The sequence below is a fragment of the Carettochelys insculpta genome, chromosome 18 (assembly GCF_033958435.1).
Source record: "Carettochelys insculpta isolate YL-2023 chromosome 18, ASM3395843v1, whole genome shotgun sequence".
Lineage (NCBI taxonomy): Eukaryota > Metazoa > Chordata > Testudines > Carettochelyidae > Carettochelys > Carettochelys insculpta.
In genome coordinates, this window is record NC_134154.1 from 29,942,261 (window position 1) to 29,966,862 (window position 24,602).

At 41.0% G+C, this 24,602-nt stretch overlaps 1 protein-coding gene across 6 annotated transcripts in view; it reads left to right on the forward strand.

The window, feature by feature from the left end:
* KIAA1671 (KIAA1671 ortholog) overlaps positions 1–24,602 on the forward strand; it is a 143,387-nt gene that overhangs the window by 34,715 nt on the left and 84,070 nt on the right. For 4 of the 6 annotated variants that reach the window (XM_075013245.1, XM_075013247.1, XM_075013242.1 and 1 more), the window contains exons 2-6: positions 4,295–4,436; positions 5,058–6,831; positions 8,539–8,632; positions 10,913–14,140; positions 15,402–15,524. In XM_075013245.1, the coding sequence (XP_074869346.1) occupies positions 5,111–6,831; positions 8,539–8,632; positions 10,913–14,140; positions 15,402–15,524 (5,166 nt within the window). In that variant the 5' untranslated portion in view covers positions 4,295–4,436; positions 5,058–5,110. Of the gene's footprint in view, positions 1–3,320; positions 3,410–4,294; positions 4,437–5,057; positions 6,832–8,538; positions 8,633–10,912; positions 14,141–15,401; positions 15,525–24,252; positions 24,461–24,602 lie in introns of those variants that run through there. The other 2 variants (XM_075013244.1, XM_075013250.1) reach the window with 2 other exon arrangements.

Sequence of the window (24,602 nt, forward strand, 5' to 3'; positions counted from 1 at the left end):
TGCTCCATAAGCTCCGCCTGGTGGAGGTTGGCAGGGTCATCCCCCGGGCGATGCTGTGACCTCTGGCTGCGCACCTGGCATAACGCTGCTGCTGAGGGGGCGCGGCCTCTGTCCGATGCCTCCGGCGGGCTCTCGGGGGCCACCAATGCCGATGGAATGCATTGGCCCTCACTTGCTGAACCTGCAAGGGGTGATGGCTAGCATGTCAGTCTCCAAGCAGGACCTTGTCCCCATTCCCCCCCGGTACCCTGTCCCCCTGGGGCCCCGCCTCTCCTGACCCTCCCAGGGCCTGGCCATGGTGGAGATGGTACCCTTGTGGCATCAAGTGCACACAGGCTTCCTCCCTGGGTGGAACCATCCCCAGGTGTGGGCTGGCCTGCGGGCGTCCCACTGGGCAACTGGGTGCCTGGAACTGTTCACGGGTCCGGGTGCTGGGTGGTACTGGCAGGTGCAGAGGGTGTGTTCCGGGCTGTGGCTGGCCAGGATGTGTGGCCCCTGGGCTTCCGGGCCTGTGCCCAGGCCACTGTCAGGTGTGCCACCCCTGTCCTGCCCACAGGTGTGCTGGCCCCGCTGTGCACTTACTGGGGAGGACCTCGAGGATTTCCGGGGACGCTCAGCTCCCTGTAGCCTGGCTGGACGACCGTGAGGGAATGTGAATGACAAGGTCACCTTCCTCGCTGGACCAGTCCTGGGTAGGTCCGCCCCCTGGCTCGGGCTGGTTGGTCCTGGCTCCTGCAGCTCCTCTGGCTCGGGCTGGTCTGCTGAGCTGTCCAGGACTGCTTTTGTGGGGAGCTGTCCTGGGGCCCCAGGATGCTCTGGAGCTCCCTATAGTAGGAGTAGGTGGAGGGGCCTGCTCCTGAGCGCCCGGCCTTATCCCGCACCCGGGCATAGCCCTGCCGGAGCTCTTTAACTTTGCTCCGGACTTGCTCCGGGGTCTGCTCTGGGTGGCCTTGGCTGGTCAGTCCCCGGGCAAGGCGGGTGAAGGCAGCAGCTTTCCTCCGCTTTACCCCCATCTCTCAGAGGACCTCCTCTTCCCTCCAGAGGCCCAGGAGGTCTCTTAGTTCATGGTCCGTCCAGGAGGGGGCCCTTTTCTTTTCAGGGACAGACCTCTGAGAGCCCTGTGGGGGCTCTGAGAGGGGGACCCTGCGGCTCGCTGGACTGCCGGGCGCTGGCCATGTGCCTGTCTGTGTTGTCGGGTGCAGCTGAGAGGGCGTGTTGCCTGGAGCTCGTGCTTTCTCAGCTTCCTGCCACGGGGTTTCTGGGTCCGTGTAGCTTTAATAGTGGCCGGACGCGCAGGTCATAGAGCTTCGCTTGGTGGGGCGGGGGATCTCTGCGCTCGTACTGGGCGCCGTCGTGGAGGACTCCTCTTTCGAAAGAACGGGCCATGGCGCGTCTACATGTGTCTTCTTTCGATGTTGTTTTTCGATGGGTGGCACTTTTTCCCATGTGGGATCGGGGTCCAGCTTTCGATGTCTGGGCTGTGTTCCTTCAGTTTCCCATCGAAAGAGTGCAAGGTACGTGTAGACTCTCGCTTCACTCTTTCGAAAGAGGGCCGGTCTTTATGAAATACTGTGCACGTGTAGACACACCCTGAGTAAATGCTTTACAGATACACAGAAAGATACTTGGGAGCCAGTAGGTTAAGTTGAGCTGCACCACGTGGGCTACAGCAGTAGAGCAGTCGTGCTGTCCTTATGTCTCCGTAATGCTTTTAGCATAGATGGGTCCCTTGTTGGAGGAAGAGGGTTTACATTTGATGTAGCTAATCCAACTGTCTTCCACTGACTTTGCTGGGTCCATGTTGGGGGTTGGGTAGATGTGGCATACAGGGAGCAACATTTTTCACAGCCCTGAGTAATGGAGCTAGGTTGATTATAATTTTTTAGCATAGACCTGGCTTATTTTACAGTAAAAAGTCCCATTTTGATTAAAAAATAGCTTCTTAAGGGAGAAAGCACCCAGTACAGACACTTTTGGTGCAGAAATGAGATTTACAATAAAAAGTAAAATGCTGTAATTGTGGTGCGTAATGCAAAGTTTAACATTTAATCAGAGTTCGAGAACCCAAACAACATGAAAATCTACAAACAACTCTCACAAGAATTGGTTTTTGGTCTGACTTTAATCCAACAGCTATCCCGGCGTGATCACCATGTTTCAATTTTTTTTTCTTTCACAACTTAAAGCTTTAAGTATTGATGAGACAATAAAATTAAAAAGAGAGGATATTTTGTGTACTGCAATTTTCAGCTGTAGTTATTGAAATCAGCACACTTATTTTAAACTGGAAAATTGATTCTCATTGTTTTGTTCACTTGTTAATTTGGAAAGCTGAAGTTTTTGACTGAGGAAATGTAAGTCAACCTATAATAGTTGACTTCAGCCACTGCAGTAATTACTGGTGGTGCTTATCTATAGTGCCTTCCTTGGGCCCACAGTGTGCGTCTTCACTTGGAGTGCTCCCTCACAGGAATAATGTGGGAAGCCAAGAGCCTGGTCTCCCAGCTCCCTGAAGGGAGCCCATCTGATTTACAGGCTCCTTGGTCTTTCCCTCCCCATTCCTCACCAGGAGGAGGGAGTCCACACAGGGCTTCCAGCCTCTCTCTTCTGTGCTGGGGGAGTTGGAGGGAGAAAGCTGCCTGTGGTTTCCCCTCTTCCTGTTCCCCACTGAGAGTTGTGAAATTGACAAGGCTTTCTGACTCCTGTCCTGGAGCAATGTGAGTGGGTGGGATTTGCCAGGCTCCATGAAACTGACAAGACAGACAGCAGTGAAGGTAAGAAATGCAGTGTCTCGGCAGACTCTGCGTTACCCTAACTACACTGAGGTAAGCCTTATGCCTCTTATGGAAGTGGAGTTATTATGTTGGTGTAGTAGGACACTTACATTTATGGAAGGAAGGCTGTATTGTAGACAGGGGTGGACAATAATTTTCAGAGGGACCACACCATGAATTTTGGTACTAGCTGCAGGCAGAAGGAGCAGGGCCTTCAACAGAAGGGGTGGGGCTGGAGGTTTCAAAGAGGCTATGGTTACATGGACCCAAACCACCAGCAGCAGTGTACAATTGGGAGGTCTCGAAAATACAAATGGCCACTTATTTGCATATTTGCTTCCTGTTAAATGCTGCCTCCAGCACAAAAAAGGCTGTGTGAACGTGGGTCTGCTGGCAAAACCCCCCCCCACCCCATTGTCAGCAGCCTCTCATTCCTGGAAAAAAAAATCAGTCGTAAGAGGCTGCTGACAAAGAGGGGCGGAGGGGTTTGCTGGCAGAACCACGTTTACACAGCTTTTTTTGTGCCAACAGCATCATCTCCCAGTGATCAAATATGCAAACGAGCAGCCATTTGCGTACCGCTGCTGGCAGTTTGAGTCAGTGTAACCGTAACCGGAGAGAGACAAAGACAGTGGGTGAGTATGAAAGAGCAACACTTTGTATGTGAGAGACACTTTGTGACACAGACTGAGTGTGTGCTACAGTGTGACAGTAACTGTGTGGGGCACAGACTAGGTGTATTTCTGAGAGAAGTCATGTCTGTCTCTTTAGGGGAAATCTTTCCTCTTTTCTTGTCTCCCCCCTCCTGCTCTGCACTCATGAGCGAGTCACTTACCACCCATGCTTCAGATTGGAGCAGCTCCTCTGTGTATTTCCCTCCCTTCAATCCCTGCTCTGCAGAGGAGGGGTCCTGGACCAGAGGAACAACCTGACTTCAACACTGCTCTCTCCCTTCCACCCCATTCCCCTCTGCGCACATAGGGGAATCCTAGGAGCAGCTCGGCTGCAGATGGAACAAGTGACAGAGAGAGAGCTGTGCTGGTCTGTATTCTATAAAAACAAAAAGGCAGCCATGTAGCACTTTAAAGACTAACAAAGTAATGTATTAGGGGATGAGCTTTCATGGGACACACCCATCCACTTCTTTTGGTATGGCTATGATCTGAAGAAATGGGTCTGTCCCACGAAAGCTCATCACCTACTACATTATTTAGTTAGTCTTAAAGTGCTGCACGACCACTTTTTTGTTTTGATAGATGAAACAAGGTAGTGGAGGGGCAGCTGAAAACATTGTACTGCCTGTAAGTATGCAGGGTCTGCTAATAAGCTGGGCTGGAGAGAAATGCTTTGTGCACCAGATCTGGCTCCTGGGCTGATTTTGCTCACCCCTAGTGTAGACACTGACATAGTTAAGTTGACATAAGCTGCCTGACATGGACCTAATTGTGTAGTGTAGATTGCCCTGAGTGTGCAGTATGTGGTCTGCCACACTAGACTGAATATTCTCTGTTTGTTCACAGGTCAGATGTATTACAGATCACTGAAGTGATCATATGTCCATATACTTTGTGCTCTCTAAGGAAACTACTCTACAGAATGAAAAGTGTTTCAGTTTTTATGCTTTTTCACTTCCATCTTTATAAGCAGACAATGCAAACTGGGGTAAGTGCTGAAAAAAATATTTAGATCACGTATTCTAATTGTCAGTTCTGTTAACTAATAACAGCCAAACATCATTTTAATAATCTGTCATTCTTGTGCTTTGTCTTTTCTTTATGTTAAATATTCATTTCCATGCTAATCTGTTAGATGACTTAAGAAAATAAGGGTCGAGGCTACAACAGTGGAATGCAATTCAATTTCAGTCAAGGTTCCTGATCTTAATTTAATATTTCAGCACTTGAAAAAATTTACTGAAGTTACAGGAATCTGCAGGGCTGTCTGGCTGCCCTGTTGAGATTAGCACTATGTTCTCTGACTTTTAGGGTATCAGTCAGTATTGTATTTTTTCAAGTAGAAAAAGAAAATACTAAAATACATAATTTTTATTTACTGCAGGCACTAGGCAGTTCCTTTGATTTGTATAATACATACTGTGAACTGGATGGCTAAAGTACTCAAATATTTATAAATTAAAATTTAATGTTTTAACCTCTAACATTTGAAATTTAAAATTAAAATTAAAATTATTCTATTTGTAATTCTAAACTACATTCTGAGTGAATTTTTATGTTGCTGTCTATGCTGACTTCTGTATATTAACATTTATTTACTTTTTTATAGTTTGGTCTTCCTAATTGGATTTTTCCAGTTACGTTGGATGTTTAATAACAACAATGGTGACAAGAGTAGAGATCAGTTCTGCTCTAACATCTTTAACAATGATACCTGATTTAAATGAAAATACAAGGGAGGATAAAACGCAACACGCATATATCAAACCTCTTTTGGATACTAGAAATAAATCTATTGACTCTTGTCATCCTTCAGCACCAATAATTCTGGAAGAAAAAAACAAATTTGGGAGCTCTTGGAGACCAGCAACTATGCCTGCTCCTGGATCAAGGCCAAGGCTTTCTCCAAAACCATTTTCTAAAGAGAAACCGCCAGATACTTTTGCGGCTGTGAAACCTCCAACTGCAGCTCTCAAACCAAGTAATTTTGTCTCCAAGTGTTCTGTGTATGGAAAGTCTAATGAAGAAATGACAGCTGCTAAGGTGTTAAGTGGAAATGTCCCGTTATTAATAGATCAAAAGTTAACTGAAAATGAAAATAAAGACAACCATGAATTAGTCACAAATATGGCCTTTTATTCCAGTCCCAGCAGAAATAATGCAGTGATTCTTTTTGAAACAGCTAGTACTGAGAAATCCAAGGCCTGTTTAACACAAGGTAAAAGTTCTGTCGATGAGCACCGAATGCTTGTCACGACACAAACGAAAGAGTGTCAATATAATGCAAAGCCTGAGATATCTCAGCCTTCAGTAACTTCTAGAAAACGTGAAGGTAGTATTCATAGGCAAATATCTCTTTCATCAGACCCCCGACTGGTCTCCTGGAACCCTCACCAGTCTGATGAAAAAAAAACCACATGTGAAGATCCTACAGGTGAGAGAACCAAGGATCTTGCAAAATATGCTAACAGTGAAGTTGGCTTATTAACTGAAGGCCAGCAAAAGCTAAAACATAGACCAGTATCTGCTATTTTTCTGGAATTATTAAAAGATCAAAAGCATAGAGATTTAGAAGTCTCAGAAGAAAAGTCTTCTACAGAGAAACCATGGATTAGACAACCAAGGCCCTTGTCAATGGATCTAACTGCCAAATTTGAAAATAAAGATCTGTGCAAGAAAACTTATCCCTCTGATGAGATCAAGGAGAATTTACCATTACTTCACGTCTCTGATACAGGCTCTCAAGAATCATCTGAAATGAGGTCTAAAACTGAAGAAAAAGAGTTGAATAAAAGTGATCTTTCCAAATCAAATTTTAAATGTAGCAGTCAGGCCCCTGAGTGTCTTGATTTTAAAAACAAATCTAGTAAGCAAAATCAGAAAGACTTTAAAGTAGATTTAGATTCTACCAGCCCAAACTTTACAAAACACTCAGTAGAGATCTCTGCAAAAGATAAAAAATACCCTTGGGAGACTACACAAAAATCTAACGATGAGCAAAGTGAGAAAAAAATGGACTTACATGGATCAGAAAAAAAGGAGATGACGAATAACAAAAACAAAGCAATTAAAGAGGGGAAAGTATTGGAGCCAAAGGAAATTTCCTGTGTGTTAATCAGTGAAAACTCAACAGATTCCTTGAAAAAAGAAAACAGTACTTTAAGGGGGAGTGTTAAAAAGCACATCAGTTTGTTTGCTGGCTCAGAAAACTGCGTAGCTCCAATGGATACCCAGTCTCTCCTGGCAGCCACGGAGAGGGAAAACAGAAATGTGAACATCCAACAGAGAATCCGAGAACTGACAACAGAAAATGCAGATTTTAAGCCAGGAAATCTACGCAGATCACTTAAGTCACGACCACTTTCTGCAGAATTAACAAAGATGTAAGTTACAGAAGGGAAGTTTTAATAAACTAGTCTTCAAGTTTTCAGTTTGTACAAATAAATCAGATACCACAGTTTCTCAAATGTAATCGTCAAGCATAATTTTTCATTGCAGAATTCTTCTTAATCTGTTCATAATAATTTATCTTGACAGTGGCTGCAAACTACTCTGTCAGGAATATTTTTTTTCCTTAGCAGAAATCTGCATATGAGTAGCATAGCTCAAGCTGTCATGCTTTTCCAAAGATGCAAAAGATAACCTGGGTTTTCATTTGTTCTAGGTGTTCTTTTTATTTCCGTTGTGTTAGCCTTAATATTGGATTTTATTTAATTTTCAAAATACTTCTAAATCATTTTTTTGAGTTTGACATAATTTAGGCCAGACCTTTATCAATGTCACGTAAGTCACGGTATATACTGTAAAGTTTTCTGTCAGACAGGGATTTTATTTCACCTTCATGTTAAAGTCCACAGATGCATGATTCTGCACCTCATGCTGGAGAAAATGGGGAAACAGATGAGAGCTGGTCCTTGCAGGGCAGGTCTTAAACATCCTCCAACAGATGTTTTGCCTTGTCAGAAAAGACCGCTTCGGAGATCTGAGTAGAATACATTTTGAAATGTTTGTTTATTTATTGAGAAAGGAAACAGAGTTTGAGATTTAGAAGCACTATACACAGTAATCACATTTTGTCATAGACTTTATTTTGAGGGATCTGGGTTCCCGCCTGCCTTACCAATGATGCTTCATTACATCATGTAAGGCTGGACTAAGCTGTGATGAAGGCCCCTAAGAAGTGGAAGTCAAAACGCTCTAGATTTTGCTTTGCTTCCCTAATAGAGTACTTGTAATATTTTTGAGAGCTAATGTCTTACTGGCTTTATATGCTCAAATTTTTCAAGTGGTAGAGTTTAACAAAAATGAACTTGAAACATATATTCCAAGGTGAAAATTATTTTCCAGCATAAAGTTGAACTTTTGATGGTGATTACTGGTGGTTTCTCTTAGTGCAGGAAAGTGCATTAGGCTTGGGGATGATATGGCAATGTCAACACATCTGGACCCTGGGCCAAAATTACAAATCCACTACCACTCAAATAGTCCAGTTTCCCTGCAAGGCCAAAAAAAGGTGGTTTAAATAGTCTGAGAAAAGGGCAGTGTTAGGCACAGGTACATAATCAATGCTGTATGAACTGTGGTAATAGAGGAAACCTTTCTAGAAACTATTCATTCTGGAAATAGTGGGCATTGGAGACTGTAATTTTTCAGAAGTATTTGAACCTATCACTGCAATAGATGAAGATGTTACCAACACCTAAACTAAGTAGAATTTAATGTAGCAGTAAGGATTATGCAAAAGATAGTGAAAACTTCAACCCATTTTTCAGTAGTCTGCTAAATCATGTTCTAAATTCTAGATGGTTTTTTTCCCCCCAAGAATAAAAAACAGTTTGTAGTGAAAGCTTGGGCTTTGCTGGCAGATAAATTGAGGCATACATAAATCATTGAATCAAGGTAAGATTTGGTCTGTGAAACAATGTGATTTTTCCAATAACACTTTATAAGAAATTAATTGGTGTATTTAAAACATATATGAGATGAAATAATATATCAAATATTCTGGAATCCAAAGATACACGTATCGGGCAACTACCTAAAGTTGTTTGTCATCCATAATTAACAGAAATAATATATTTTTGCAACAGGTTTTCAAGTCCAGCATCAACCAGTGAAATTAAACCTGAGAAGCCTACTGAATTGAATAGTGACTTTAAGAGCGAAACGCCAGAAAATCCAAAGGTAATAAAGTGGCACTAACAGATTTGGGCTTCCAAACTGCATTGTATTTAGAACTTATATGGCATTATGCCTTCACATTGCTGTGTAAAGGGCAGGGATAGCTCAATAATTTCAGCATTGGCCTGTGAGTTCAATCCTTGAGGGGGCCCTTTAGGGATCTGGGGCAAATACATTTAAAAACAAAATCTTTCAGGGATGGTGATAGGTCCTGCTGTGAGTGCAGGGGACTGGACCTGATGACCTCTGAAGTCCCTTCCAGTGCTATGAGAGAGCTATATCTCCATATATTTATATTAACTGGCATTGTGAGCATTAAAAATAGTATAATCGTAGTAGGTTTACCTTGCTAATGCCTTCTTTAGGCCATCCTTGTAATTTACAGAAATAATTTACAGGTTTGGTTAAAACTGTTCAAAACTATAGACAATGATAATGACCTTAAACTTACCACCATCTTCTGAAACTTTTGATGTGTCCTTTGTCAATTCAAGCTTTTTCCAACATATCATTACATTAAACATGCTTTACATTTTGTACCAACCCTTCCTGTAACATTTAATTCTAATAGTCTCTGACAACACAGCTACTTAAAGAATGTGGTATGCCTTATTCTGAGCTCTTCTAAAAAAAATTGAATACCTACAAAACTTAGTTTCTAAGCACAGTACTTAAGTCATGCAATATAAACTTTTCTGCTTAAAATTTTAAAATGGTTGTTTGTATGAAAATTTAATGTTTTTAGGGATGTTTTTCCTGAGTGCCCAGATGTTTGACATGGACTTTTTTTCCCTTGTTCTGTTTGGTCCTGGTTACAATGAAAAGAAAAAGATGAATTGCATATGACCTAATGAGTTAATTTTAAATAAGAGAAATTGAGCAATGGATGGAAATGCAAACTTTACTTTGTTATAACTTTTTTGGTTAATGGGAAACTTCTCTCTTTCACAAGTTGACCACCAGTAGGACTGAATAAGTTTTCATTTTCTGTTAGAAAACCAAGGAAATCAGAAAGTATAAAAGATTTTCACATAAGTGCCATATTAATATTTTTAGTTAATTGAACTAAAACTTCTTTAAATTGTTTAACTAAAAATTTTGGAACTAATCTTTTTCAGTGCTTTCTTAGGGCAGAACGATGTCTTCTCTTTATCATCCTGTACTCCCATAATGAAAATTATGGAAATTTAGGTCAAAACAAAAAAGCAGTCAAGTAGCACTTTGAGACTAAGAAAAATAATTTATTAAGTGAGCTTTCGTGGGTCACTTCTTCAGACCATAGCCATACCAGAACAGACTCAGTATTTTTATTTTTGTATAGGTTTTATTGCAACAGTAGCTAAAATCACTGATTTGTAGACACTGAGTCCAGCTGCTCTAAAACTGTTTCAAAAATACACGTGTGCACCCCCAGATGTGTTTAACTTTTGGTTTATCATTATTCCTCTTCTAAGAGTAACTCAGGTTGTGAATTGTGCTCAGAATGACTCCCTCCCACCTGCGTCAGTATCAGCTGTTCCTTATTTCTTCAAATTGCCTGATTATTTTATTTTTATATTTATTTATTTATTTTGTAGCTCAGTGTCTCATAGTATCTCAGAATAAATTAATCCTTGCCACACTTTGATGATAATTATTTTCCTCTTACAAGGAAAAATTAAGGTAGAGCAAGATTTGTGATTTGACCATGGTTACTCAGGAAGTCATTGGCAGAACTTAGCAGGGCAGCCAGATCTTCTGACTCCTGACCTCATGGCTTAGGCAAACCATCTTTCTTTCTCCTTATTTCCATGAGCTTTCTATCCCTTACCGGTGTATACCGAATACTCCTGAGGTCTCTTGCATGACTATATAGAGTACATGTGATTTAATCATCTAGCTAGCCAATAATGCCATTAGGCTAGAAATATTCATATTGTACCATTTTGTTTGCATTGTCTTTCTGGAGTATAATCGCAGCTGATTGAAATATGCTGTAGAAGTCTGAACCCAGTCTTTGTGCATTTAATTTTAATTTGTTTTATTAGAACCAATCAAACAGTAAGAGATTCTGACGTAAAGAAGGGCTTATCTTGAGGTCTGCAAGTTTACTTACATGAATATTTGAATCTGTTAGTCTGATTAGGGAGTGGAGTGAGTGTGTGTGTGTGTGTGTGTGTGTGTGTGTGTAAGCATGTGTACAATACATAACCTAGGCACATACTAGTAGTATGATGTTGCAGTTCATCTTGTTCTTTTTTTAATAAACTTCTAACTGTTGATTTTTGTTTTGTTTTGTTTAAGAGTGAAGAGGTGAAGACTTCTCTTGGAACAGATTGTAATGACACTTGTGCTATTAGTAATCAAGGGACACCACAACAGACAGTAAAAATATCAGAGAAAGATGGTCAGATGGAAAGAAAAGGAAGCTTTCTCAGGGGGAGGCAAGCTTTCTCTTTGCAGAATGAAAACTTTGTGTTAGTCATGAATAACTCTGAAAAAAAATTAAAACCCACTACTCCTGCAGGAAAGACGCATTTTAAAACTGTCCGAGCCACCATGTTTGACCATGTTATTCAGAGGCATACTGTTGCTGCTGGTCACCTTGGAATTGATCCTACACAAAAGCTGACTAACGAATTTGAAGGCAAATACGATGTAGTGACTTTATTAGACTATAACAGAAGATCTGGGATGGAAAAAGAATTAGAGGAGAAACATGGTTCAAAAAGAAACTGTCACAGTCAGTCTGATGTACCAGGATGTGTAACAGATGCAGAAAAATGTGGAAAAAGAATTTCTCTGAATGAGGACCATAGAGTTGTTCATGCAGTTCCAGTGGAAATGTATTCTTCATGTGAAAAATCCACTCCTAAGAATGCAGAGGACACTTTGACTTTCCAGCGAATGGAGCCAAGATATGAAATCCTTCAGACTGTTGGTGAAAGAGCACTTAGTGAGGCTATTGCAGTAGTTCCTGAAGACAAGGCTGTGATACTCAGAACTAGAAAATCATCTGTGAAAGAGAAGAGAAAACCCAATGGAAATGTCTTACATGCTGATCAGCTGTGTGGGCTAGATAATAAAATGAACCCTTTGAAAGAAGGTAGTCTTGTTTCAGATACTGAAGACATGTTGGAAACATCTCCAAACAGGTTTACTTTCAGAGACTCTGAAGATATTTTCCATAGTAAATGTAATTTCCACAAACAGATTACAGAGTTAAATAAAATTCAGACTCAGCAGGTGTTTACAACCGAGAGAGCATCTTTCACTACGAACAAAAGTAAGGATGTTGGGATAGCAAATGAAAAAATGGCACAACTGCATCCTGAAATGCAGAGAGTAAAGAGTGAAATTTCTTGCCCAGCTCAAGCTGAGAGCTCTAACATGACCAAATGCTTTTATGAAAGATCTTGTATAAAACCAGTTAGGACAGATGTCTCTGAATCCCCCGTTATCTTGGGTCAAGATGTTGTTTCACCTAGTGCCAATAAACATCAGAGTCAGATTTCAGTGCCTGGAGGTAGCCAATTGTATAAATCCTCCATGGACCAACATTCTAGCACAGAAGCAACTGCTGATAAAGAGAAATCCAGAGTTTTTGGGTCAAGGAATTATCCAAACTCAAATTTTGTAAGAAAAGATTTAGGCGTAGATGTTTCAATCCTTGAAAATGAAAAAGAGAAACTCAGATTAGTAGGAGCAGAAGAAAAAGTCGGAAGAACCAGGAGTAGTGTTTCTGACCTTAAAATTTCAGAAAGATGGCGAAGGAAGACCTTGCCTCAGAACTCTACTAAGCTAGAAGAAGTTAGTCTACTATCTCAAGAAAGTATCAAAAGACTGAACAGAACGGATTCATTGCAATTTGATGAAGGTGCAATAAAGAAGAGAAGTAAAAGAAACAAAGATGGGATAGAATCAAAGGAGGAGAAACAAACAGTTTCAGTCGGTCCTGATGATTCTTTGAAGAAGCAGGTTTCTCCCTTTGAAGCAAAGGCAACCTATTTTGCAGTTACGTATCAGATTCCTGATAACAAAAATGAAAAATGCTCTGTGAGTACTGTTAATGCAAATGAACATAACCAGATTACAAGAGAGCTGGAAAACGCACCAGTTAATCTGAATTTTGGTTCTTCCAGAAGGTCCAATCCTACATCCCAGCAATCCTATAAAAGTGTACAGAGTAAACATTGTAAAGATAAGTCCCTAGAAACATGTGTTAGCAAGACTTGGGTTAAAGAGGAAGAACAAGATATTCTAAGTTTAAGAAAACATTCCGTGCTTGGGGAGGATGATAAGTCTTGTGCAAGAAGGCTGGATCATACTAAAGAGAAAATTACAGATGTTGATGTTTTCCTCTTAAAACAGAACCTGGAAAATAGTATTCATACTGATCTTAAAGATAGTGGAGGAAAAATCTCCTCATCCCATGAGCCAAAGTCTGCACTAAATTTCACAGGTTTGCACAAAGAGAGTGAAGTGCTTACACAAAAGAAGTTTGGGGAAAACAGTCATGATGTATTCAGAGATATGAATGAAGACAGGTACAGATTTAGTGTTCTTGATATTGATGCTCTTATGGCAGAATATAAAGAAGAATCCATAAAGGCCAGTAACATTCAAAGAAAAAAAGATGATCTGTTCTCTGATGATCCAAGTATAATTCACTGGGAAAAGTCGAAATACAAAAGGAATATGACTGATAAAACCCAACACAGTCATAACTGGAAAGATTGGAAGGACTTGAATCAATCGGCTAGTATCACAAAACAAGGTACCCATGCAGAAGAAAACAGCAGGTTTGAGAATTTAACTCTGCATGAAAACAGCAAAGAAAAAGTGCAGCCCTGTAGCCCAGAATGGACTAAGCAAAAATCCAAAGATAAAAAATTCAGTCCTCCCCACTGGGGAAAGCCCAGTTCACTTTCAGAGAAAGTTATAAATTCGTCAGCTGAGTCTACTGGTACCAGAAGAAAGACATTTATTATTGATGAGGATCAAGAAAAAAATTTAACATCAAGGCACCCAAGTGCAAAGTACAAAAATAACAAGGTACAGCCCACAAGATCTATTAGTGTGGACCAAAAACTGGAAGTCAATATGGCTTCTAATTCCTTTCCTGATGGCAGTGATTGCTTATTACTGAAGAAATTGTTCACAAAACAGCAGTTCACAGAGGTGTCTGTGGATGATGACTGGCACAAAAATGTAGTAAGGAGCTCTGTAAATAAGAACAAAGAGAATGCAAACAAAACCTCACATGAAAATGACTTTTCCAGTAGGAAGAGCAAAGCTGAATGGAATGACTGTGCATCTGGTTTTGGAAATGCCCTGCCAGATTTAAAACGGTCGTACTCAGAAAAGAGCCGACCTATTAAAGGAAGAGGTAGCATCCCTCTGATGCAAGAAGCAAAGGAGGGGAGGGATCAGCACCAATCCAAACAAAGCCTGCCATTGGAAAGTGAAGAAAACAGACTGAAAAAGAGGAGTGAATCTCAGCAGGAGTCTTTCTCTCATGAAGATAAAAAGGTATTTATAATGTAGCATCTGTTAAAACAGCTTTTGTAACTGTGGAGGTGATGGAGACATTTTGTTATGATTGCTTTCCATCTTGCTGGTTCTGTGTTAGAGCCAGACACTTAGCTGCTGCAAATCAGCTAAGCTCTGTTGATATTACTACCAGTGTAAGTGTATGGCAGGTGAGGATTCAGCCTTTAGATTCTTCTTGCTACAAAAAACATGGTTTTACTCCTTACAGGGAATATCTCCTTTAGGAGCCAATACTGTAGCACATTTATAGCATCTCTTTAAAAGTGTCAAATCACTTCCTGATGGTATTAAACTACAGCTTGCTTTCGATGTAGAAGTATTGTTTTATAAATTGCTTTTTTAATGTTATAGGCACTGTTTGTTAAATCTTTATATTCACAGCTTTAGAAGTCAATCAATGTGACTTGTTTTGTATTGGTATCTCAACTGGGCTGGCATTTTTGCTTCACTGAAGAGAAAAACATTTTTATAGATGAGTTGGTACTTGCGCTCCTTCAAGCTCCACTTTTGGGCTGTCTCTACACTAGCCCCTTTGAAGGGGGCACGAAAATGAGACAGACTGGGGAATAATACATATGCAGCACCTCATTAGCATAAAGGCAGCCATGCAAATTTGGAAGCTGCTAACTTTGAAGTCCTGACAGGCAGTCTAGACGCAGGCGCTTCAAAATATGTGCCTGACTTCAAAATTTCCTTACTCCCAATTCACTTCGGGAGTAAGGAAATCTTGAAGTCAAGCACGTACTTTGAAGCACCCGCATCTAGACTTCCTGTCAGCGCTTCAAAGTTAACAGCTTCCAGATTTGCGCAGCTGCTATTATGCTAATGAGGTGCTGCATATGTATCGCAGCACCTCATTGGTATTGCCCAGTCTGTGTCATTTCTGTGCCCCCTTCAAAGAAGGGGGCTAGTGTACAGATGGCCTTGTAGTCTACTGTGTTCTAAGTGCTGGAGAGGCATTCTGTAATGTGCATCGCATGCCTGTGCAAGGGTGCTGTAATTATGGCTGCTCAGGTTGTACTTCATCTACTGAGTTTATTAACATTTTTGGAATGGCCTTAACCATCCACTCTGTACAAATTGTTCGAATGCCACGATGCATAGAATAAAAGGTTTTCTGCTTCGCAGATAGTTTTCCTTGTTTTGTCGTCTTTGTGAACCAACTTTGAGCCTTCTCTATAGTTCTCGTATTTGAAGTAAACATTTTCAGTGGTATTTTTATACACTCCTTTTGAAACAGAAATCTGAAAAAGAATGGACCAAGCAGAATTCTGACCGATCAGGTGGGAAGGACTTGACTATATTTCCTCTTCAAAGAAGAAGCCAGAGCTTTTATAAGGACAGAAGAGCACATCGCTGGACGGTAGGCTGTTTGAATATTTCACTCATAATCAGTAGTCTTTTCTGTAAAATTGAAATGCCTTTCCTCACAACTCGTCGGTCTATCAGGACTGCCCAGCGGTAGGAGCCAATGCACTTCCTCAGCAAAATTTTACTCCAGGGTAATGTTATATTTCCCATTTAGATTCTTATTGCTTCCAAGTTGTGTTAAACCATGCAATATGTATCAAGTGCATAATTAATTCCTTTCTAGATTTTAGAGAGGCACTTTTAAACTTCTGTGCTAAAATTGTAATAAAATCTCGAATTCGTAAATTAAGATTTAATTTTTAAAGTTCTTTCAGCAGTTAATCTTTGCCTCCATTTTTTATTTGTCAGCATGGACAGAGAAAATCAGTTGAATAACTTTTGCTTTTTGTTTGTAGTCCCTTTTAATTTCAGATTCTCAGAGATAACAATAGTCCTTTTTAAACACTATGGGTGAGCTTTCATTCAAAACAGCATTTTGGAAATTTAACAGCTAAAGTTGTCAAAACATTTGTAAAACCTGAGTTTACAAAATGAATTTTTGGGCCATGTTGTGTCCATTTAAGATGTTATTTGAAGCATGTGATACTATCAAAATGGAATTATTGTAAATTACATGTAATAGAATGCATTCCACTTAATTTGTCAGCCAATTCAAGAACATGTTTTTAGGGGTATAGTGATGGGATCAGTTTAAAGAAAGAAAAAAAAAATAGATCAAGAATTATACAATATAAAACTCCAGCTGATTGTTAAATTTCATTGCTTTGTAAATTAATTTTGTTTTTACCAGTGACTCTTGCATTATTTTTAACATCATACAACTAATCCTCTAAATAGCAGTGGAGATTATATATATAAAAATATAATATGTAGAGAGAGAGAGAATGTATAAAAATTGTAGAATCCTGCATTTTATGGAAATTAGAGACTAGATTTTAATTTTAACTGGCTAAAAAGTTGAGATCTTGTGCCTAAGGACATCGTTGTGCAATGTTCTGTTTGACAAGTGAAGAGCTGGAAGTTTCCATCTGATCAGACGTACTTTGCACCTATTTTGCTTTCTTGAATTATTTTTTGCTCTCCAGGTGTGATGACTTACCTATCTGCAGAACCAAGTAAAATGCCAGTTGACATGCAAAAATGTGAACATTTGTCTTGCTTGGTTGATAAAAATTATTTTGAATTTTGAAATTCCCCTACATGTACTTTCTCTGAATTTTTGCTTTTTTTAATTGTAGCAGATGTTTAGCAGTGTCCTTGATAGTTTCTTATTGTATAGTAAGAATGTTTTTACATGTTTGGCTGTCTATTAATTGAACCATTTAATAGAATTTAAGCTGCTTCTCCTTTTCTTTGTTTTTAATGTGATGAGTTTGAACAGTAAAGGTCTTCCTTGTCCCCTGCTCACTACACCAAAGTAAACAAAGCTGCAGGTCAAGTTCTAAATGTGAGTTGGGGCGGGGGGCATGAATCTCCTCATGTTTCGAGCTCCCCACCTCAAGGGCAGGCAACAAGCCTATGTACAGCTGGCACAGAAGCAACTGTCATGGCATGTAGGAGTGGTAGAGATTCGTATAGGGATTCTTCATGTATCTGATACCTCCTAAAACGTCTGGCTCTGTGCAAGTCTCTCCAGGGGTGAGGTTTTTACTAGCTGGCTGTTGGCTCCACCCTCCGAAATGGCTTTAAGGTCATTTTGCAGCATTGCATTCTTCCCAAGTGAGTGAAAGCAGCAGTCTTTTGATACCAATGTTGCTCTTTAAACGAACAAGAAGGTATAATAAAATGTAATTACTTGGTTATGAACTGTGACCTTATTTAGAGTTCTCTTAGATGAAAAGCTGATTATTGAAGTTAAAGAGAGGGGAAGTCTTTTGGTTAGATATATGTTGCAATATCAGATGTCTTATTTGTCTTTTCTTGAGCCACATGGTCTTTCTTTTTCTTCTAAGTGAGTGCTTTCAGTCTGAAGAAGGTTTCTGTAAGCATGTGATCATGAGGACATGGTTGTTCTCAATTCTATATTAAACGTTTTATTCACAAACTGATTTCTAATCATCAGCCCTGCAAACTCAAAGTGTGATCTTAAAATGAAGCAGTCGTTCCTTACTTGTGCTTAATTGCCTATTGGTAAAAGTTGCTGGCCACATTCCACCCTAAATCACACCTGCAAAATCCCATTGTCCTCAATAGGCTTGCAAAAGTATAAAAAAGGGAGCTTAGTAACAATTTTGGATACACAATAAGCGAAGTCTTGTAATTTTTTGGGGTCTTCAAACAGGAGTAAAAACTGATTTTGCTATTGAAGTGAGGTATAGCTCTACTGTCCAGTACTTGATCTCTTGAGTCTTACTTAGAATACTCTAAGGACAAATACCACCACTTCTGAGATAGGGGATGAAAATTTTAAATACAATAACTTTTTGCATAAATCATCTAGATTGCTAGTTATGTCAAGAGTCACATCTGACTTAATGGATCTCCATAGTCTTACAGGCCAAGTTGTAAGTTGTTTGTCTAGTAACTTCCCATTTAAATGCGTCTGCTCAGCTGGTAAAGACTTCTGGGGGCCAAATCCTCAGAATAGACTATACCTGGTAATAAGTAGCATCTTAGGGTATGTCTACACTGCAGTGAGATACCTTTGGCTGGCCTGCGCTGGTTGACTCAGGCTCCTGGGGCTTGGGCAAAGGGGTTATTTAACTGGGGTGTAGAGGTTTGGGCTCCAACTGGAGCCCAGGTTCTTGGACCCTCTGAGCTGGCGGGGTCTGAGGGCTCTTACTGTTCCCTGAGCCTGAACATCCACATTGCAGTTAAGAAGTTCTTAAGCCCAAACAGGCTGGCACAGATCAGCTGCAGGTTTTTAATTGCAGCATAGTCATGCCCCTACAGATTCTGATGACAATGTGAAGGAGGAGAATGGAATAATTTTTTCTCATTCATCACAAAGCAACTGTACTTATCTGATCCTTCAGACAATTTGCAATATGTTTGTAGTGATATTTGCCTTTTACAACACAAACACACAAGCTCTTGGAATGTTTCCCCCCATATTTTGCAATAATAGAGCCGAAGAAATGGGTCTGTCCCGTGAAAGCTCATCCCCTAATAAATTATTTTGTTAGCCTTTAAAGTGCTACAGGACTGCTTTTTTTTTTGTTTTGATATTTTGCAAGCGTTCCATTACATTCTATGATAAGAAAGAATTGGAAAAGTTTTTGTAAATAACAAACAAATGAAACATCCTGCTTTTTTAAAAAGGTAACTGAATACAACACAAAAACTTGAAATATAGTCTTAGTTGTTGAACTTTTATAGTATCCTTTATCGTGAAAACATTTTGTTGAGAAACAGCAAACGGTATAGTGAATGCCTGAAAACTGGAAATAGCTTTTAATTTATTAGTATACTAAACGTGTTGTTCCTTTTTGAGAAAAAGAAAACCGATCTCATGACCTTCCCTTTCATAATTTGACGTTTGCATACTTATGCTCTAAGGGAAAGATGTGGGGAGATCAAGGCGTTTAAAGTTATGCTTATATAGGTAAAACCAGTGCTCTTTTGTGCCTGTGCTTGCTGGTACAGAGTACTAGCACCACGACAGCTCAGCTGTGAGATTAGTAGGGGGTAGGGGGGAGCTCCCAGGGTACTGGCTCCTCTATTTTTGAAACCAAAAAGCACTGGGTAAAAGGTCATTGATGCTGTTTGCATAATACCTCCCCCCCCATGTGGTGAGTAAATGTATCACACCCATTCTCTGATCCTGGTTCAGTGGTGTCCAAGAGTAGTTCACTGGATTGCCACAGCTGCCCCAGCCCCTGCCCTCAGCCAGTCCCCCACCTGCCAGGTCCCTCCCTGCCCCCATCCAGGCTCCCCCATTACTCACTGGAGCTATGCTACACTCTGACCTGTGCCATAGCCCCTGAGCCACATGAGCAGTCAGAGCAGCGTGTGCAGGTCTGAGCTGTGTTTGCCACAATCTGCTTCCGTGTTCTCCACATGTGGTGAATGGGGGGAGTGTATTGGACACCGTGGCCCTAGTTTATGTACATAATTATTGACAATGCGGTGCGTAGCTCTTGATACAGGTGTCTGTCTGACTTTTTTTGACCACTGACATGACTAAAAATCATTATCTAGATTTTCATGTTGTGTTTTTAGTGAAGAAGAGAGCCAACCAGATTCTTCTACATTTTATTTGTCTTTGAAAAGGAACTTTTTAAGGGTTATTTTCGAGTTTTCTGAAATTAGTCTTAAATGTTTCAATGTGAATCTCAAACTGAACTTCATAGAATGGGCAACAAAGAGGCTGTCCTAAGTAGTTCCCCCTTAGGCTGTGGCCACACTAGCCCCCGCCTTTTGGAGGGGATATGATAATGAGCCACTTTGGCAGATGCTAATAAGGTGCTGCCAGAAATATGCAGCATCTCATTAGCCTAATGGTAGCCGGGTGCGCTTTGAAAGTGCCAGTTTCCAAACGCACATCACCTGTGTAGCTGGGGGCCTTTCGGAATGACCCCCTGATTTTTGCAAGCCCCTTCTTCCCATTTGAGTTTGGGAGGAAGGGGCTTTCGAAATCAAGGGGCATTGCAAAAGGCCCCTGGCTACACGAGCGGTGTGCATGTAGAAAGCAGCACTTTTGAAGCACACCCGGCTGCCATTATGCTAATGAGGTGCTGCATGTTCATGGCAGTGCCTCCTTAGTATCAGCCAAAGTGGCTCATTGCCATAGCCCTCTGATAGGAGGGGCTGGTGTGGCCACAGCCTTAGTGTTTTTTGTTCTTCATAGCACAGTTATTCCTCTTTAGGGAAGTAGCCTTGCGATAGTGCAATCGCCAGTCCCACCTAGCTTTAAGATGTGTTAGTTCCTGGAGGCCTATGCCAGTGAGTGATCCACAGAAAAACTGCCTTAGACACAGGAAAACTGCATCTGATGAAGCGGGTCTTTGCCCACCAAAGCTCACGCTCCAAAATATCTGTTAGTCTATAAGGTGCCACAGGACGACTTCTTGTTTTTGAAGATACAGACTAACTCTGCTACCTCTCTGATATTTGCCTCTGAAGAGGCTCACGTTGGCGAGACGTGCCAGATGTGCAGATATTTCTGGCTGGGCACAAAAAAGGATGGTGTTATTTGCCTCAAGGCTTTACTTATGGAGCCTGCCCTTGCGCCCCCAAGACCAGCGCTCAGATTCAGCACTTAGTATCAGTGTCGTGGTGTGCAGTCCCATGGCTTCGTTAACTGTCCTCATTCTTTGGCAGTCGTGGCCAAAAGGCCTAAAAAGATGGGCAAAGACAAATCTCTGGGCCCTCACAAGGATAAACCAAAACAGGTGGGAGGTCATGGCATAGACTGCATGCCTAAGACGGCACCACCCTAAGTAGAGCACATCCGTCCACCTTTCTTCCCACCACTTACCCCTGGCATTCATGTTCCAGCAACCCCAAAGGCTGCTAGGCCCTGCCACAGTGGAAAGCCTTCATTTGCACCTCCCTCTCCCAGTGCTCAGTTCTCCTGCTCCCCTGCCCATGCAGACAGAAGGACCATCCACAGCCCTACATGATCCATAAGGAACCGAATGGGGTCGGGTGCATTGACACAAGCATCGCCGGAGGCTGGGCATAGACCTTTGGGGGCATGTGCCCTCCAGCAGTTGCATCACGCCAGCGCTAGCCACTCTCCACACTCTGGCTGCCACTCAAAGGGCATTCACCCTGTGCACTTTACTGCCGCTCTTGCCCCTGCTGCTCACTAGCACCACCCTCTAGGATGTGTCCTTTGTCTGAGCACAAAGACTCCATATCCAAGTAGACACAAGTCTCAGAGATGCCATTGGCCTCCTCATCACTGGTCTGGAGGCTCCCGTGGGAGCTGAGCTTGACCTTGTCCTGGGGCAGCTGATACCAAGAGTGATCATCAGCCAGAGTTCAGTCTGCAAGCTGTCTGTCAGAACCCTTCTGTCTTCCTCTGTTGCAGATGTCAGTACTAACTTCCGATCTTCAGGTGTCCTCACAGAGGGTCTCCAGGTGGCTAATCTCCTGCATGAGAATGCGTAATGGATCGGCAGGGATACAGCCACCCCGTCTTGCTGAGAACTCACTGGGCAAAAGTGCAGGGCTTTCAGTGGCCTTCCTGGCCTATATGTCTATTCAAGACATCTGCCAGGCTGACGTGTGGTCTTCTGTGCATGCTTTCACCTCCTCTTACCCCATCATGCAGTAAGCCACAGAACACACTGGGTTTGGCAGACCTGTTTTGCTTTCAGCATATCCTGCCCACCTCCACAGCTGCTGCTTGGGGTACCCTTCTGAGTGCTCACTCATGTCCATTCAATATAAAAGAAGAAATAGTTATCTGTTTCCGTAACCGGTGTTCTTCGACACGTGTTGTTTGTGTCCATTCAACATGCCACCGTCCATCCTGACTGTCGGCATTTCTGGCAGGAAGGAACTGATGAGGGTGCCCTAAATAGCATGGCAAGTGCACACCACTCCAGAGAGACTGGGAATCCAGCAGCATTGTATATAGCGCGGCCTGCGTGCGCAACTCCAGTGGCATTGGGGCCGACCTCCTACACATACTGCTGAGGGAAAAACTTCCGGCACTGATGCATGAGTGCATCTGATGAAGCAGGTCTTTGCCCACAAAAGCTTGTGCTCCAAAATATCTGTTAGTCTATAAGGTGCCACAGGACTTCTTGTTGTTCTCAAAGATACAGACTAACACAGCTACCTCTCTGATAACTGGTAACGTAACTATCAAATCTTAAATACAGCCAGCCAGCTGCTGTTCTCTCAACACTAAAGCTCTCCTCCATATTCTAACATAACATTTTGCTTCTTCCTTTTCCTCTAGAATTCTATCTTGCAGTTGGTAAATACAGGCCAAGCAATTTATTGGAACAAATTAGATAATCTTTGGATTAAGAACATATCTACTAAGGGGATAAGTGAAAGGGTCTAATTTAAGCAGATAAACAGTTTCCCATCTGTATTTTATTAGCAGTTTCCCCCACTCTGTTTTGAAGAAGATTAATTATTGGTTAAATTATTTTTTTTTCTTAAATTTTGTGTTGACACTGGTGTACATAGTGGTATTTAAAGTTTTAAAATAAGTTTCATATGTTGTTATGGATATTGGATGTACTTTTTTTTTTTTTTTTGCTTAGCAAAAATTAGGCTTTTTGGATGACAGATTTGCAACCAGTTCTGTCTGTCTCTATTAGCAAGTGCCTTACCACAAACACCCTGCTTGTTTTAAAGTGCATTTGGGCTCTACTTCTTTAGAGTTTCAATGTGAATTGAAGGATATTGAGTCCTTAATCCCTTCTGTTTGCTTATATGTAATGATGCTTCATCACTTTGCAGGGATATAGTAAGGTTTAGAGTTTAAGCAATTTGAGATCTGAATGGTATAACTGTGAAGTGGTGTTAGAAACCATTGGACTGTCACTAGGGTTTCAACTGTAATTTCTGTTCTGAAGCATGGTCTTTCATCAGTAAAGATGGAAGTCATTATTTACCTGACTTTAACAATCTGGATTTGTGGTTTAATTTATTTGCGCAATCCAGTTCACCTAATGGATCTGGAAGTCTTACGTATTACAGACAAAATAAGGAATTACTGTTGTCACTTAAAAGTTAACAGCATGATAATGACTTCTGGTGATAGAGCAGCTTCCCTCAAACCACACTTACACAGTGTGCATGTAAAAGCAGAAGTTGGAGTGGTATTGGCTCTAGCCTATGTAATTGTTCTTTGAACTTTTGTTCTTTTTATAATCTCATTGGTCGTTCGTTTTACAGCACATAGCCATAAAAATCTGATGTCAAAAGTGGCAATAATTAAAGAAATGACTTTGAAACTGTAATGTACAGGGAGGGATGGGTCAGCCAGTTTAAAAAAAAAAATGAACTCATCTGAATCATCTCAGAAGGGTAGCCATATTAGTCTAGTCTGTAGCTTCACAAAACAAATAAATAAACCAACCAACAAACCACCAGTCCTGTAGCACCTTAGAGAACAATAATTTTGTGAGGCTTTTGTGGATAAGATCCACTCCATCAGATTTTGGAGCTCCACTTTAAGAAGGGGGCAAGAGTCAGATATGTGAAAAACTGCTGCAAAATAATTGTTGCTGTTCTCTGACTTCACTCAATTTTAGTGGGGGGAAATGTGCTTCCTATTTACTCTTGCATCTCTACAACTGGTGACTGAGCATGCTGATTAATAATATCTAGCATTCAGTCTTAGTTTCCTTTTTTCGTAATATTGGTTTGCTGACACTGGAAGCAGTATGTAAACAGATACAGTGTAGAGTCAAAATGCTCATTTTCTCACTCACAAGAAGTATTTTTGTATTAAAAGCATGGTCTTCTCTTACCTGCTTCTCAGACAGCACAGGGGAAATAAGGTCATTTAACCATCCAAAGAGCTACTGTGGCATTAATAGCATTGTATAACCTGAGCCTCTTAAATAACATGCTTTTAGGGTTTTTTCCTGTCAAAGTTAAGGCTTTTTTTTTTTCTTGTGGGGAGAAATCCAAATTACCGTTACTAATTCTAGGCTAACACTTTTGTGCTGTGAGTTAACTGTACCAGAAAAGTCTGAAGCAGTTAGATGCTAATAACAAGTGATGAGTCATCTATCTGACTTCAGTGGCTCAGCTCCTGCTTAAAAGTAGGTACTGTGCTTGTTAAAGGGACAGTTCTCCATATGTTACCTTATAGCCTGTTAAGCAGACCTTGTAAATTATTCATGTTGCCTTTAATGTTTTTGGTCTGCTTTAAGTTCAATTGGAGGAAGGGAAACCTCGCTCTCTGAGAAAACAGAAACCAACAAAGATGGTGTTGCATTAGCTATGTGCTTTGGAAGAATGGAGTACTATTACTGTTCAAGTTTATTAAAGTTGCTTCGGTACCTGTGGGTGAGTGAATTCTTTAGTTTAAATGTTTGATGCTTAGTTTGAAATAACTGAACTTCCAATGACTGTAGAAAACAGTTACTTTTCAATTAGACCAGAAAGAAATATTTCATGTTCTAGGTGAGATATCTTAATTTTATTTGAA